This window comes from Lytechinus variegatus, chromosome 11, assembly GCF_018143015.1.
Source record: "Lytechinus variegatus isolate NC3 chromosome 11, Lvar_3.0, whole genome shotgun sequence".
Taxonomy (NCBI): domain Eukaryota; kingdom Metazoa; phylum Echinodermata; class Echinoidea; order Temnopleuroida; family Toxopneustidae; genus Lytechinus; species Lytechinus variegatus.
In genome coordinates this window covers 6,572,343-6,588,172 of record NC_054750.1, presented here as the reverse complement: position 1 = coordinate 6,588,172, position 15,830 = coordinate 6,572,343, and the positions used below count along the sequence as shown (strand labels likewise).

Genomic DNA, 15,830 nt, shown 5'->3' with positions numbered 1-15,830 from the left:
TAAGCCTAAATAAAACATGTAAATACGATTGAACAGTATATTGAGTATCACCTACTTTGGTTTAATCGATACAGAAAATTTAGTTACCAATTCTGCTCTTATAGGAGATAAGCTGGGTAGTGGCTGAGTCGAGACATAGGTAGTGGATGCCCCCCCACCACATTTCCACTCTCTGTAGTCTCGCTACATCAGGCATTATTTGTTGCTTACATTAAGTGTAATAGCAAATATATTCACCATTCCTAGTCTTGCTGAATCAAACATATAACAGCAAAGACAAAATATGCAGCCTCCACTTAAATTTCAGCCTTTTGCTGTTTGATTTAACAGCACAATCATAGAATTCACTGCTCCAGAAAGTATATTTATGAAAAAATGTTAAAGATTCACTATACCTTAATGACACTGTGTACAATATCCCTAAATCCCTGTTTGGTTCCGTCTTTCAAATGACATTCAGATGACCCTTGGGTCAACATGTCAACAAGCTGAAGTACAAAGGTCACATACTGACCTCCAATAGGACCTTCCTTTGTTCCAGGCAACCACCATTTCGAATCTGAAAAGAAACATTATATCAAATGGTGTCCACAATATTCTTTCACACAGCAAAAGTAATATAGTATATAATTTTGATAGATAATCTAGCAGTGGTAGATTTCTCTAGTCAATAAATACATTTAAGCCTGGATTAAGAAAAATTAATCATTAAATAGCTGGGTAGCCTAAAACAGTCATTGACATTTTGACAGAGTAATAGTATTAACAACTCATTAGTCATAAATATGATTCCTCTCTGGGCAATAGACAGGACATCTAAATTGGTAAACACACTATTGGTATATCATATAAATAGCATTACTCAACGTATGTTTGTCATATCATGATTCCATTTTAGGGGACAGAGGATGTTTGACAGTCTTTAAACGACTACTAATGCTCCATTAATTCTTGCTACCGAAAATAACCATAAGTTCCCGGATGTAGCTCACAACGTTTACCTTCTGATCCAGTAACTTCTAGTCGCATGAAGGTAGGAATAGTTTGCAGCAAGTGGGAGAACACAAGTAGTAATTTGTACCATGATTCCTCCTCAAAATGTAGGAAGAGATTAAAAACATGGTGCAAAAGCGGACGCAACTAGACTAGTTCTAGGTGTGGTATGAGTAGACCCGGAGTTGTTTGGTCACACACCAATGAACAAGAAATGGAATTTCCCATTCTGCGGACAAAGTGATTAACAAATTCACGCCATACAGTACATCGTAACTTTCGGTTATTGTTGATAGCGAGAATTGGTTATCGTGCATTAAGAGACAGAAAAGGTTGTGTCCTCTATTAACTGCCAAAGACTAAACAACTGAAAATGAAATACTATATACTGTGCTTAATGTAAATCAACACCTTTCCAATGTACGTACTCACCGGGTGCAAGAGATGACACCGACGGTGCAAGAGAGAGCACCATGCTCTCCAGTGCCCACAGCAAGACTTGTACCTGAGATGAATAGAGATACACCGTGCCAGCAACGCGGTGCTTCCTCCTCACTGTAAGCAGGGCTGACAGGTGAGTGTGTAGCTGGGGAGGGAGCACAGTAGATGGAACACCTGTTGGCTGGAGGGGGCCATCTTGCTCTTCAGAACCTTCCCCCTGGAAAAATCAAAGGACAGAAGACTTCATAAAATCATAATAGTCATAATAGTATAATCTAAGGATGAGAATGGATAAGAAAGGGCTAAGCTAAAAAAAATGGAGCTTTGCATTAAAATGCTTCTTTGTAATTTAAGAACACACCACTGCTACTTCAACTTTGTGAACAAGCTCTCCTGCACTTGGAACACATAAAAAACATTAAAAAAACAATGAACGATGAATAATAATAATAATAATAATAAAGAAAGGTAAAAACACACCTGCTCCAACTTGATGAGTTCAACACTCTTCTGACATGTTTTCATGGCATCGACTTCCAGCACTGCAAGAAGTTTGTGAGCCATGTAGAGCTTGGATTCACCACCATGGACATGTTGCAGTGTTCGTAAGAAGACAGTCGTTATGATTAGTCTGAAGGCCTCAGGCTTGGAAGTAGCTTCCAGGTGGGACAGCAAAGATGAAACCTGGGAAAAATCACAAAAACATAAAAAGTCATCATTTTGTGAACATCCTAAAGAAATCTATATCAATCTTATATGCACATATGCTGGCTGCACAGGAATAACGTTTTGATTGACAAATATCAAATTTATTTCAATTTTATTTAACCAAAGCATTAAACATAAAATTACGTGATAAACATACGTTGGTACATTATACAAAATGTTGCTTGGCAGGAAGCAGCCAGAAAGGAAAAAGACCTTAGAATTAGAAACGGCCGACCTTACAATATATCATAAAAAGGTTATTTAAGTACCTAATACAACACAAAATACAAAAACAGTAACAAATTGGGGGGAGGGCAAGAGTTGAATAAAACAAATCAAAGAAATATATAAATGTAATAAGAGAAAAAGATATTCACCATCTTGTCTACTTCTTCTTGCTTCATGGCAGCCATGTTCTTACCAAACAGATCAAGAATCTTGATTGTGATGAGACTTTCATTCACTTTCTTCTTGGAAGACAAGACTATGTAAGACAGGAAAAAAAAGGATTTCAAATATTTAACAACTTTTGGGGTTACGACAATGCAAATTACAAGTTCACTTTGGGTAAATATAACATTGAAAACATACAACTAATAGAAGCCAGGTGTTTCATAAAGCTATTCGTAAGATACAAATGACTTTACGCAAGAATGGTGACCCCTTCTTGAGCTAAATGATACATCCCTGTCATTCATTTAGGACATAAGAACATGTTCCGTCGTTCATAAAGTTGTGCGCAGCCTAATTAGCAGCTTTATGAAACGCCCACCAGGACTTGGCCAGATTGATGGTCTATCAGGGCGGTTAACAAGAATAGCAACAAAGAACTGATTTCAAATAAACATTTCTATCATCATACAGTCACAAAAATGACATGTTCTTTTGGTTTTTGCAAATATACAGTGCCAAAACATCAAATAGGCCTCATAAAATTCACATTATATCATCTTATACAAACTAATCAGGAGATCTCAGTTTCAAACATGATTACAGAAATGATTTTAACTACAGTGTACATTGTTCCATATCATTAATTTGAAAAATTTGTACTTTATATGAAAATGTAGCACAATTTATTAATCTCCTTATGAATAATGTGCTATTGCACATGGCACCAATAGCGGCATGCTTGATGGACGTGTGTGCTTTAGATGAGTCAACGGTGTCAACCATTATTAATCATTATTTTTATTCCGGGAAAAAAATTCCACGGGCCCAAAAATGCTCAAAAGAACCCTGGAAAAAAAGAGCCCCCCTAAAATCCTGATTCAGTTCAATGTTAAAGCTTAAGCAATGTTGGAGATTTAGTCAGAAGGAAATGAAAAGTAGTGGCTAAAAACAAAACATTTCTTTTTTGCCTGTTGCTATTGTAATTGTTTTGTTATTACAAAATCACAAAATTCTATGAGACTCACCAGCTTTCAAGCCTTTCATCATCAGATGACTACTGACCAAGTGTGATCCAGCTATGTCAATTCTCACCCCAGAATCTAAACCCGAGTTTGCTTGGGCAGCAATGAAGATGTACGGTATCGTCATGGCAACTGCATCATTTACCAGATGAGGGGCCTTGGAGACGAATGATTGACTGGTGATGATTTTGATGGCTCCTTGAACCATGTTGGCCCTGTGCATGAAAACAAATCTATCTTTATAACACAAGAGCAAGCAATTATTGAAGCGTTGTGGTGCAGTGGATTACAACAAAGGGTCATGGGTTCAAATCCCAGCCATGGGGTAATTTCCATCTGCAAGAAATTGATCCCCAATGTACTGTACTCAACCCAGGAGAGGTGAATGGGGACCTGGCAGGAATCATTCACCTGAAATGCTTGAGCACTGCAGTACAGCTGTCAGGCTAAAACCTGGGTAAAAATACCCAAGCCCTTTGGAAGTGCATAGAGACATTTATTATTATTATAATTGCTCTTGTTGTTGAAGTTGATGTTGTTGTTATTATTATCATCATCATTACTATTATTGTTATTATTGCTTTTTATGATAATGTACCAACTAAATGGATATTCAGTGACTATATTGTTTTACTGTGCCCGGGTGTTGAATGTTTGTAAACCCAACCTAGCTTGCCATATGCTACTTGTTCAGAAAAGTTGTGCATGATTTTTATCAGAAAGCCTTGTGACACAGTACACTAATAATATAACATAAAATAATATATAAGATAATAGTACAAGATAATATATTACCCTAGACTTAGAATACTTGAGAAATTTCAAATTTAAGGCTTCAACATCAAATTGCCTTTTTGCCGCCATCACTTAATATTATCTAGCTAGCTTAAGGGCAATCCCTTACCATAATCAACATTCTTATAACGGACTCCCATTTTTCTACATTCTTGAATGTTAGGAATTGCTCAAGCTATCATAATTAGACAATATTACAACATAGACAAAATATTTCAGGAAAATCTCACATATAAGAGGTCAGAAATTCTGTATTTTTCCTTACCAATCATTTCCATGTCTCTTCTTCTTCTTGATGAGGAGTTTCTGGAGTGCAGCAAACATTGGATCCACTGGAACCAACTCACAAAGGCTCTGAAATACAAGAAATACAACAATGACGTAGTACATGATTTAATCCACATTTGCCATTCAATCAACTTTAAAAAATGTTTAGCTGCAGCAGCTGCCAAGACTTGGAAAGATGTCCCTCTCCCAATAAGAAATGCTCTGGTATTTGGCTTTAAATCTTCACTTTTTCATTAATGATTCATTTCTCTTTTTATCTTGAATGAGTGATTGTCTTTATCATTGTAGATGTGATCATGATTTTTCATGCTATGTATGTGCCATGGTACTTCTCAGTCTTACCTCACCAATTTGCAGAACAGCTGCTACAACGGACGCAGAATCATCCTGTAGTCTTTGAAGAAGGCTCTCCTGGAAAAATGAATCTAATTCTCCTCCCTGGTAACAAGAAAAAAATAGATAAGGCAAGAGAGAGATAGAGACATAATGGAGAGGGGAAATATAAATGGCATATATATATGCAAAATTTTATTTTATCAATGCCCATGAACTGTCTATTTATCAAAATAACACAATATGGTCAACATAGACAAAGATCTTTGATTTTGAAAAATTGTCCCAACTTTTTCACAAAAAATAAATGTTTGAAAACAATACCATTTTCATGTCAAGAAAAACTTTACATAAGCAATGAGAACTGGGGTTAGAAGGCAATATAGTATAAAAAAAAGGGAGACTGATCATAGAAAATTTCTACATCTTTATTATCTGTAGGTATTTGTGTATTCATGGTGGAAGTTTGATAAATTTAAAGAAAATGTTGTCTTTCATATGACTTAATTTACAAAAAGCATTTTGATAACAGGATAACATTGCCATACCTGTTGAATGATATTCTGGATGTGATTAACAGCCATTCTCCTCACATCAGGATTTGCATGGTTCAGACTCAATACAAGACTGGTGTTAGATTCAGGTAGAAGCTAACAAGAGATAACAACACAAATATATGGAGAAAATATACAGAGGAAAATGAGATTATGAATGCTGCCAATTTGATAAGTGCATGCTGCTGAATATAGGCGTTTTGAAAACCTAGCACCTCGTGAGATATAGATAAACTGAAATCTGTGTTGTGGTTTAATTTTTTGGTTATGTTGTGACCAACATTTTCAAAAATTTCCATTCAGGCACTGCTGCAAATGAAACAATACAAGGGGGTGGTTCACAGAGATTTAAGTAGAAAGCACATCACAGCATCGATCAGATCATACTTAATGGACAAAATTTTGCTAAAGCATAGATAGTTTGGTAGTTATCAATGCGATTATCCATTAAATGTCATGTGCGCGTTGCTCACACAGAACTCTTAAAGAAACACCCAGAAGAAATATCAATATAGCCATTCATGAATATCCAAAAATATCTTGAAGATATCTGTATGCCATACTTGTGGCTTATACCTGTGTTATACAGTATTTAGAAGAGAGAAGAAGAATTACCTGATGTTTCATGCCACCCGAGTACATGGAGACAAAATCTTGGACGTACGTCTGCTTATCATCATTGTCACCCTCTGCCAGATAAGACTCAAGAATCAAATCCATTGCTTCAGGAAACCTAGCATAGGAAAAGGGTTTACGGCCACTTCATAGTCTAACAGCAGTTGATCTAATCCATGAATCATTGAACAACACTCAAAATCAGTTCAATCTAATTGCCATTTTATACAATAATCAGCCAGTCTAATACCCTTTTCATAAACCTATCCTCCAATTAGCCGCCTAAGAGTAATGCGGATAATTCAATAAAAATTGCGTTCATAAACTCTGAAAATAAGCAGCATTATTTTTACGAGTGCCCGTCCTGAAAAAGGCGGATAATCGCCATGACAACTGGACACGCCCCCTCCGATGTGGTTGTGTTGGAAAAGGGTGACCTTGTGACCGCACCATGGCAATTATCCGCATTATTTGGAAATGCGTTCATAAACTCAAAATCTTATCCCGATGCCGCTATTATGCGGATAATAGCAGCATCAGAGTAATGCGGATAACTCTTGTCCTCCTCCAATTTTACGACCAAATTATGCTGCTATTAGCCGCCTAATTCATTTTAATGGGGTTTATGAAAGGGGTATAACACCCATTTAGGTTTCTGATTATATGGTCTTAATTCCTCTTAAGTTATTTTAATGATTTCTTCATGTTCTCTAATCTGAACCAATATTTTTGTTATTTTATAGATTTAAACATAATGGCCTGTATTCTGAACTTGGGTTTAATTAACACTCTCTGGTCCAAAAGTGTAGTTTAACTATGGATAGCCAATTGTGACAGGTATCTCTAACAGCACCAATTCATTTTGTCAGCTCATTTTACACTCCAATCATTCATAACTGACTAGAAAATATTACATGAGAAAAGAGCCAAGTAAAGATGGAAAACATAATGCTAGTGCAAGTTTTGAATTTTCGACTTCCAATAATTTTAACAAAGAGTTAGATCATGTCCTAAGTTAAACCTGACTTCAGAATACCATCCAATGACACCATAAAAATAACAGAGAAGACAGAAGAAAGAACATCATAAATGATTAACGGGAATGCATACAGATTAATGTCAAAGGCAATGTGGAATAAGCATGTTCCTCAACAATAGTAATATCAATATGAACAAGAACTTCATATTACCTTCTTTCTAAGCTTTGGACTACTGGGGCAATTTTCTCTCTCAGCTCTCTCCTATTGTCATCATCCAGACCATTGGTACATGCAGAAACATACCCATGGAGAAGACACCTAGCGATAGAATGGAATTGAAATATGATCAAACAATACCTCAATCCCACTTCATAAGGACTATTTCTATAACTTTACCATCCAATGGTTAATACCAATGCTAAAATAATACAAATCAAGGATTCAACAGAAGCTACTACTGGATGGCAATGTTACCATATTAGAAACTAGGATCGAAAGCTTAGGCCCTGTTTGACTCTCTAACTTACTCCATTGGCTCTCTTTTATTAGATTATTTTTATTTTCTACCATATTAGAAAATTTTCTGCAATAGAACCCTAAAATATTCAATGGAAACTGACCTCCAAAGAGGTCCATTGCACGGTGGGGTCCTCTAATAAACTCTGCATTAGAATAGCCTTTGAGATACATTAGTGGGCTGCCAAGTTGTATTTTGCATTTTCAGTATTCTTATCCCCCAAAATCAGTATTTTGACAAAAAATCCGTATTTTTACCATGAGATAAATATGCATGCATAATGGCAAAGTTCGATCACTTCTTACATTATTTTGCGCCCCACACCGTCGCACACGAGACCGAAAGCTTCAGTCTAGATTTTGGTTGTTCCGCTGAACTGCGTTGGCTCACTCACCAATGCATAGACTGAAGAATTTGGAGGCACGTACGTACAGACAATGTATTAGCAGTAACGTTAGATCGAACATTCGACGGAAATCTGATTTTTTTCCGATCTTTTTTTGCACATAAAATCATAAAATGTCACATTATGAAAAAGAAATTGCATCCATATTTACGGAAAAATGTATGAAATTCAGAAATATCGTACCTTAGACCGCAGTTACTGCTAATTCGTTTCAAATTATGATCGAAACATCGTCATCTTCGATCCTTCCGTCGGTCAACGTAAGTTGCCATCTTGGATGACGTCATCATCCTTACAGACGTATTTACCAGTCGCAAAATATCGCGATTTGAGCCGCTGCTTTGCGCTTGTAAACTAGCTACGAGCGTGCGCTCGGAACTTGTCACCCGCATTGATTCGCCAGGATATCGAAAATTCTAATCGGAAAGCCTTGATGAAAGCATAACTCATTGAACGTAGAGGGCAGCAACACACGGCTGCCATTTTTTCATCTCCGCCCGAAAGCTCCCAGATGCTATAGTAGGGCGAACAATACCTTTGCTTCTCTAATTTGTTTTTTCCGTATTTTATCATGAAAAAGCGTACTGCCGTATTTTAAATTGATTTCCGTATGAAATACGGAAAAATCGTACTACTTGGCAGCTCTGACATTAGTGGTATGACTGTTGTCAAGAGTAAAGTGGATGAATTGTTTATCTTTCACTTGGGTATATAGAGTATAAGACTAATTTATCAAAATATTGCATAATGGGTAAGAAACCAGAAACAATTTGAGCAGTTCAGGATTCAAGCATTGCTATTCCATGAGGCCGAGGCATTTTGACTTTCAAGCCCTACATTCATGACATTTATAAGTTGTCTAAACAGTGTGTATTTATATTTCTCATATCACTCCCATCTTGAATTCGCTGCACTGGCTCCCTATCAAAAATCGGACAATCTTTAAGATTTTCTTGCTTGCTTTTCATAGTATTCTTGGATCAGCACCACAATACAGTCTTTCATTTTATCAATTACTACAGACCAAGCAGGTCTTTGAGCTCATCCACTTCTGGCTTCCATGTTATTCCAAAAGTTTAAAAAATCTTGGGGGAAAAAATCATTTACTTTTGCATGCCTCACTTTGTGGAATAGCCTTCCTGAAGACATAAAAAATGCACCTCTGTCGAAACTTTCAAAATCTTCTAAACTTTTTTATTGGACTCTTAGCTCTTTATGCGCCTTGAGCACTTTTCAGAATGGATTTGGTGCTATATGTCACATTATTATTATTATCAAGAAACAAGAAGTATATGAGTGAATGCATGTTAGCTGCGAGTAAGGTGTTTATTCTTATTTGATTTCATGTATTTACTAGTTTCTTTGTCCGCACTTGGGGGAATGTGAGTGAATATCTTGCCAAAGTAATACTTGCACTCCTCACAACAGAAACCTAGTGAGTTTATATTAAATTTATGAAAGTTTTCTTAAACTGCTTCTTCTCAATAACATGAGCAAAAATGAACGTTCCATATTTCAGATCAGGGAATAATTTTCTTGGTCTCGCAATATCTTTGTGCAATGTCTATGGTAGCGCTGAAGATACAAATTCAGAAAAAAATCTAAAAAAACTTGGACATGTAAAATTTACACTTTATTCTGTTCTCTACATGGACCCTCCCCCCCACAAAAAAAAACAACAGAACTCTGCGAAAATGCAGAAAATTTTCAGGCTTGAAGTTAAAAGCTTGTCTCTTACCACCAGAAATACTACTCAACTTTGAAAAGTAAAATGATTCCCAGCAGATACATTTTTGATTACCTTGCAATATTGACAGCAATCTGACTCTCTATGTGGATCTCTTTCAGTATCCCAGTCAAGGAGGCAAGTAGATCCAGTTCTTCGCACCCCTCTGGAAATTGATCTTCCTCACTGATTTCTGCATCGATAGCTGTGGTAGTCAGCTGGGGGAGCAGGGCAGAGAGGAGAGGGGTGATGTTGTGTGACTTGGAGAGCTGGGCCAGGGAGATCAAGAACTTGGGCAAGGCACAGATTTGGAACATCACTCTGAAAAGAAGGAAAATATTGTAAATAAAATTAGGGTATGAAAGCTGCTATTATCTATTAATAAAAAATGATGATAAATTGCTGTAACAAATTAGACCAACCAATTAGAGCATGATCTCAGAAAAATATATGAAAATTTGTAACTAAAGGCTCAGGATTTATTCATTTCAATTGACAAATTACAATTAAAATAACAATAACAGTGAGTTGAAATATCATGAAGAGTTAAATATCAATCATAACACATAAAAATATAAGAAAGCATCAACAGGAACTGAGAAACTGAGATGAACAAAAGTGACTTTCGCTAAGCCACTAAGATAAATTTTAAAAAAGGAGGATGAGAACTTGATATGATTTAATTTAAAGGCCATTGTATGAATTATTACACAATGAGTGACTTGTTGTGTTTTGTATAATTTTTTACTCCTTTATAGCTGTTTTGTTTCTCTTTTGTAGTCCTTTTGAAAATGGCTAGGAAAAAGTAAATTTTGAATGTTTAGATGAAATGGCCACAAAACAGCTACAAAAAATAAATACATTTCAATTTGCATATTACTATATACTCTAGCGTATGATCACATTGGATTTAAAGTAAGTACATCCAATAAATAAAAGACAGTTCATGAGCAAATTCTTGAAATCGTTAAAGTTGAATCTCATTAGGTTTGGGAAGTAGAGGATACTTCACAAGAGTAGGGGAAATATCTTCACTTACTTTCCTGGAAGCTGTTTAAGGTTCTGTGTTCTACATAGCACAGCTAAGCAACCTAACATCTGTTGGATCATCTCAGGGCTCACATGCTGAACAGAAAAAGAAAAACAGAAAAATATATTATTGTTATTATCATTCATTCCAATTCAAATATGATAAAAGATATCATGACTCATTTATAGATAGGTACAACATCAACATTGATGTCAATTAAGCGGAGGGGGGGGGGGGATGTTGCCCAAATATCAACAGTCAACCTTGATAATATATAGCAATTATGAGGCACCGATCTATCTAGTCGCCTATTCAGTGGTGCACTATATATTACCCTGGCTGCAGCTCCAGCTGCTAAAGGCGCTTGGTGCTCTCAAGGAATTAATCCTGCCGGGTACCCATTCACCTCAAATGGATCAAGTGCAGCACAGTGTGGATGAATTTCTTGCTGAAGGAAAACACGCCATGGCTAGGATTCGAACCCACGACCCTCTGTTTGAAAGGCGAGAGTCAGAACCACTAGACCACGACGCACCCATATTAACATACAGAGTTAAATTGAGAGAGGAGGGATGGAGGAGGATAAGGAGAAGAAGTAGGACTACCCACCTGGCACATGGCCTCCATGAGTGGTTCCAGGAGGGTGACTTTCAGAGTAGCAGACACACCAAGCTGACAGATGATCATATAGGTAGCCCCATTATAATCATGATAGTCCAGCTTCAGACCTCGGAGGAGGAACGGCAAGATAGACGCCAAGAAAGCTTCCTTGACCGCTCCAGGAGTTGAGATGGCTGAGACGACTGTGGCGGCGTAGAAGGAGAACATGACACGCAGAGGGGCGTTGGAGGTTTGCTGAGAAGAACCTCCAGAAAGAACCATCTTCTTGTGAGCCTAAAATGGATGGAAACACAATGAGAAATAAACTGGTGGTATATAACACAGATAATAAAATCATGCCTGAATTATTAAAGGATGTTTAAATCCCCTGTTTAAGAGCACATGTACACATATTCTTATCTATCTATATGCTCTCTTTAGTAACATACATAATAATAGCCAATTTTTATCAAGCACTTTTCCCAGAATGGCTCAAAGCGTGTTACATCATATCATTACCCGGCCATTGGATTCATTTCTATCCCGCATGAAAAGTGCACAATTTCCACTCCCTGGGGGAGCATTCCTTGCATTCATCCCAGCCTCAATATGGCGCAGGCAAAATCAAACATACAATATCTTTCGCATCCTACATTACATGAGTAATTGTGTACAAATACAGATATTATCTTGTCTAGTGCAAGAAAACTGAGAAAATATGACTGCTTATTACCTTGATAGCAAGAAGAGGGAGTTCACAGATGAAATGGAGAAATCCTCTATCAGAAATGCAGTGGGTGACAAGAGAGAGCCTTGAGAGACTCACACCTGGTTTCTGCCAAAAAAAAGAAAGAAAGAGAAATCACACAAACCTTATAAAATATAGAAATTATGAGGCAAGATTCAGTAATCAATTATCAAGCAAGTATACAAAGGACAGGGGAGGATGATGCTTCCCCCTCAACACTTTACACATTTTTTTTTTCTGGAACGCAAAAAGATGATTTTTTTTCTTTGGAGTGAGTTCCCTAGTACATCTATCACTATTCCAATTAATTACTAGATTATATGAATTTGTATGCCTCAAAACAGTAATAATGTTGAGGATTTGAATTCATTTTGGTGCCTTTGACCTTTTCCCTTGATCCATTTAGACAAAAAAAATCATACTCATTTAATTTTTGATACCTGACAACCATTATATCCAGGTTTAACAAAAGGGTGACATTTGTAGCGTTTGACATTGATCATATAACCTGAAATCTATGACATATGATCGGAGAAACTAGAACACCCAGAGGTCAAGTTCATGAAATGTGTCCTTATAATGCTATAATTTCTGAATTAAATATGGCATCTCAAAACCTTAACCGTGGTTAAGATTTTAATGTTGATGATGCTGCCAAAGCGAAATGTTTCACTTCTGCTTTGCAGGCCAGACAAAAATGGATGTGAAATATTGATTTACCTGAATAGGTTCCAACCAATTCCACCTGCTTTTCTTATTCTTGAGGCTGAGAAGCTGAACAGCTCTAACGAAGATCTTGGTCTCGTGGTAGGGTAGGACGCACATCATCAGCTCATCAGTATTATAATCATGGATGTGAAATCTGAAAAATAACATTATCAATCAATGAATTTCAGAAATATCATTTGAAAGATTGGAACCATGAGTGTGAATAGTCAAAAATTGTCATGAATTTAAACCATAAAAAAACCATGAAGTTATTTCAACCCTAAAAAAGGTGATTAATCAATTGTTAAAGAATTATAATTTTCTAACAAATATTTTATTACTGTTTATATCAAGTCGGGAAAAGAATTTAATACACCAAAAAGTATTCCACTGTTGTGTTAAACCTTACAGCTAAATGAAATTAGTTGCAGTAAAACACTGATTTCATGGGAAAGTCTTTAAAACAAGGTTAAGTATTACTATATCACCATGGGTCTAGATCTGGTACAGTTACATAAACTGAACATTGTGAAATCATAAAATCTAAGCTGAAATACGATCACACTGAAGATCGCCAACACAGACAGGCATACGTGGGACAGTGTATTATTATTGCTGGAATAAAGACCCAACGGAAGTGACCGAATCCGCGCTTATTTTGCTTATTTCTCAGCAATTACCCAATTTCTTCCAGAATCCTTTGGCACATATTTTTTATTCATACAAACAGACACTTGGGTGGTCAATATGTTAGATTATGTAAAAAGTCATTTGAGATCGTTACCACAACTGGCATTTATCTTTAAGCATTTTCTTATATTAATGATGCCATTGTTAATACATACCTCACCCAAGAATAAAGGAGAACAAATCAATGAGTCAAGATTAAATACCAATCATGACAGATATCAAGGATTACTTGTCAATATTTGAAAGACAAGTACCGAGTCCATGGATGACAAACCAATCATCATGACTTCACACACACTGTGATATGCTTAATAAAAATCAAAATGTGTACGTTTACGTAAAGACTTCTTTTATTGTTAGCAAAACTACAATTCATACAGACCTGTAAACTAGCCATTCTATAGCCTTTTGAGCTGGTTTCAGTAGGAAGTAGGGAGAGACATTCAGCAAAAATCGACCAATCTTCTTGTCAAGTTTATCATTCATCTCCCTACTCTCAATGGAACGTTCCAATGACTTGGATGCCTCATCGAATAGGAGACTCTCAAAATCTTGGAAACGAGGATCGATGCCCTGGAGTTCTTGTAAACCATTGACACCTTTTGACCAAGAAGCGAAAAAAGAAAGAAATAGTTAGAGTCACAAATTTCAAAGAAATAGATGTGTCTTATAAAGAATGCACACTGGTTGAGAAGCAAAGTCTTTTGTTACGATTCTGTCGGATAAAACAGACTTTCAAATGAATTAATTTTTTTTTTAATCAAACATAGAGACAAGTGATTCCACGAAAAGATCCCCTGTTTAACAGGAGGGACATTTCACAAATAACATGTTGGTGTAATCAAGTCTCATCATCTCAAAATCCCTAGTAAATCTGGTTAGAATCTATCTTTATTTTATAGGGGACTCTTCTCCCTTTTTTTAGAATTTCAAGCATGCAAGATTATACATTGTTATCAATGTTACTTGTGTATGTATGCATAGGCTATACTGTTATGGCTGTACAGAGAGAAATTGATAAAACTGAATTGAAATGAAATTTAATAAGTGATTATTTGGACTATATTTACAGACTATTTACCAATGGCATAGAAGGTATCTTTGTCTAGTCCACCAGCCTCAGCAGGATCAAAAAGCAATGATCTTCTGTCTTTCCTCTGAGCAGCAGCTGCGGCTCTAGCTTCAGGTACTGCCAACCTCTGAAGCTGCTGGGCTAATGATGTCATGGCTGATCAGATATCTAGGATAACAATTACAAGTTTATCATCCATTTAGTCCCATATTCTTCACTCGGGTTTCATGTAAACTCTAGTCTTAAGTTGTGGTTTATTTGAATTTTGAATTTGAAAAGGTATTCATTAGGAATCACATGGCAGCCCAAGGCTGAATTGGGTGAAATTTACATCGTATAATAGAATACAACAAATAAATCAATGTACATCTATAACAACCATGACATCCTCAAATCATAATCAAAGATTAATAAAGGAAGGAGAAGAGAGAAAGAAATTAGGAGAACCAAGAAGGAATAAGTGACAGATAATACAGGGGGTGGTATAGGCAGGTATAGACCCCGGTGTGGTCACTCAGCCGCAGAGGGGGACACGTATGACCGTTACCACAAATGCAAGTGACCCCCTATTGCAGTCAATTTCAAGGACATTTTGTGAAATTTACCCCCTATTTTCACGCAAAATAAGGACAAAATTGCGGTAAAATGGTACCTTGAAACACCCCTAATTATAAGATTGTAAGGACACTTTTGCCCATTTCGCAAATTTACCCCTATTTACCGTATTTCAAGGACAGGGCATTTAACACCCTTTCCTCATTAGAGGAAATGGCAACACAGACGTCAGAGTGCTCAGTCCTTAAAGATGACCAAGAGCCAAGTCATACTGATACAATAATCCAAAAGAACTTTGAAAAATAAGAAAAATAGAATTCTTTGTAAAGGTATAGTTGTCCATATAAAGAGACAGAGCATGATGCACGTGCCCTCTGCGGCTGGTGACTCGGCGACGGATTGTTCTCCCCTTTTTCCTGACCCCTATTTCCATCAGATCGAGGACGGTGAGCACCCCTATTTTCACTACTTCGAGGAGTGTTCTGTCCGCGGACGTTCCGTGAAATTGACCCCTTTTCCCGCGATTTTGGTAACGGTCATGCGGTCCCCAAGTCATATTGAGTGACCCCACCGGGGTATAGACAGGCAAAGGAGTTGAAGGATGTGTAGGGAGAGTACTCTGAAAGAAGAGGGATGTAATGGAAAGTGAGAAAACC

At 36.8% G+C, this 15,830-nt stretch overlaps 1 protein-coding gene across 2 annotated transcripts in view; it reads right to left on the bottom strand.

The window, feature by feature from the left end:
• Window positions 1-15,830, bottom strand: part of LOC121423481 (HEAT repeat-containing protein 1-like) — an 82,258-nt gene that overhangs the window by 52,327 nt on the left and 14,101 nt on the right. For both annotated transcript variants that reach the window (XM_041618830.1, XM_041618829.1), the window contains exons 2-18: window positions 14,629-14,787; window positions 13,930-14,146; window positions 12,870-13,011; window positions 12,135-12,236; window positions 11,411-11,695; window positions 10,811-10,896; window positions 9,847-10,092; window positions 7,333-7,440; window positions 6,143-6,260; window positions 5,522-5,623; window positions 4,983-5,078; window positions 4,618-4,706; window positions 3,561-3,772; window positions 2,520-2,626; window positions 1,915-2,118; window positions 1,426-1,651; window positions 396-559 (exon numbers count right to left, since the gene is read on the bottom strand). In XM_041618830.1, coding sequence (XP_041474764.1) covers window positions 396-559; window positions 1,426-1,651; window positions 1,915-2,118; window positions 2,520-2,626; window positions 3,561-3,772; window positions 4,618-4,706; window positions 4,983-5,078; window positions 5,522-5,623; window positions 6,143-6,260; window positions 7,333-7,440; window positions 9,847-10,092; window positions 10,811-10,896; window positions 11,411-11,695; window positions 12,135-12,236; window positions 12,870-13,011; window positions 13,930-14,146; window positions 14,629-14,773 — 2,649 coding nt within the window. In that variant the 5' untranslated portion in view covers window positions 14,774-14,787. The remainder of the gene's footprint in view (window positions 1-395; window positions 560-1,425; window positions 1,652-1,914; window positions 2,119-2,519; window positions 2,627-3,560; window positions 3,773-4,617; window positions 4,707-4,982; window positions 5,079-5,521; window positions 5,624-6,142; window positions 6,261-7,332; window positions 7,441-9,846; window positions 10,093-10,810; window positions 10,897-11,410; window positions 11,696-12,134; window positions 12,237-12,869; window positions 13,012-13,929; window positions 14,147-14,628; window positions 14,788-15,830) is intronic.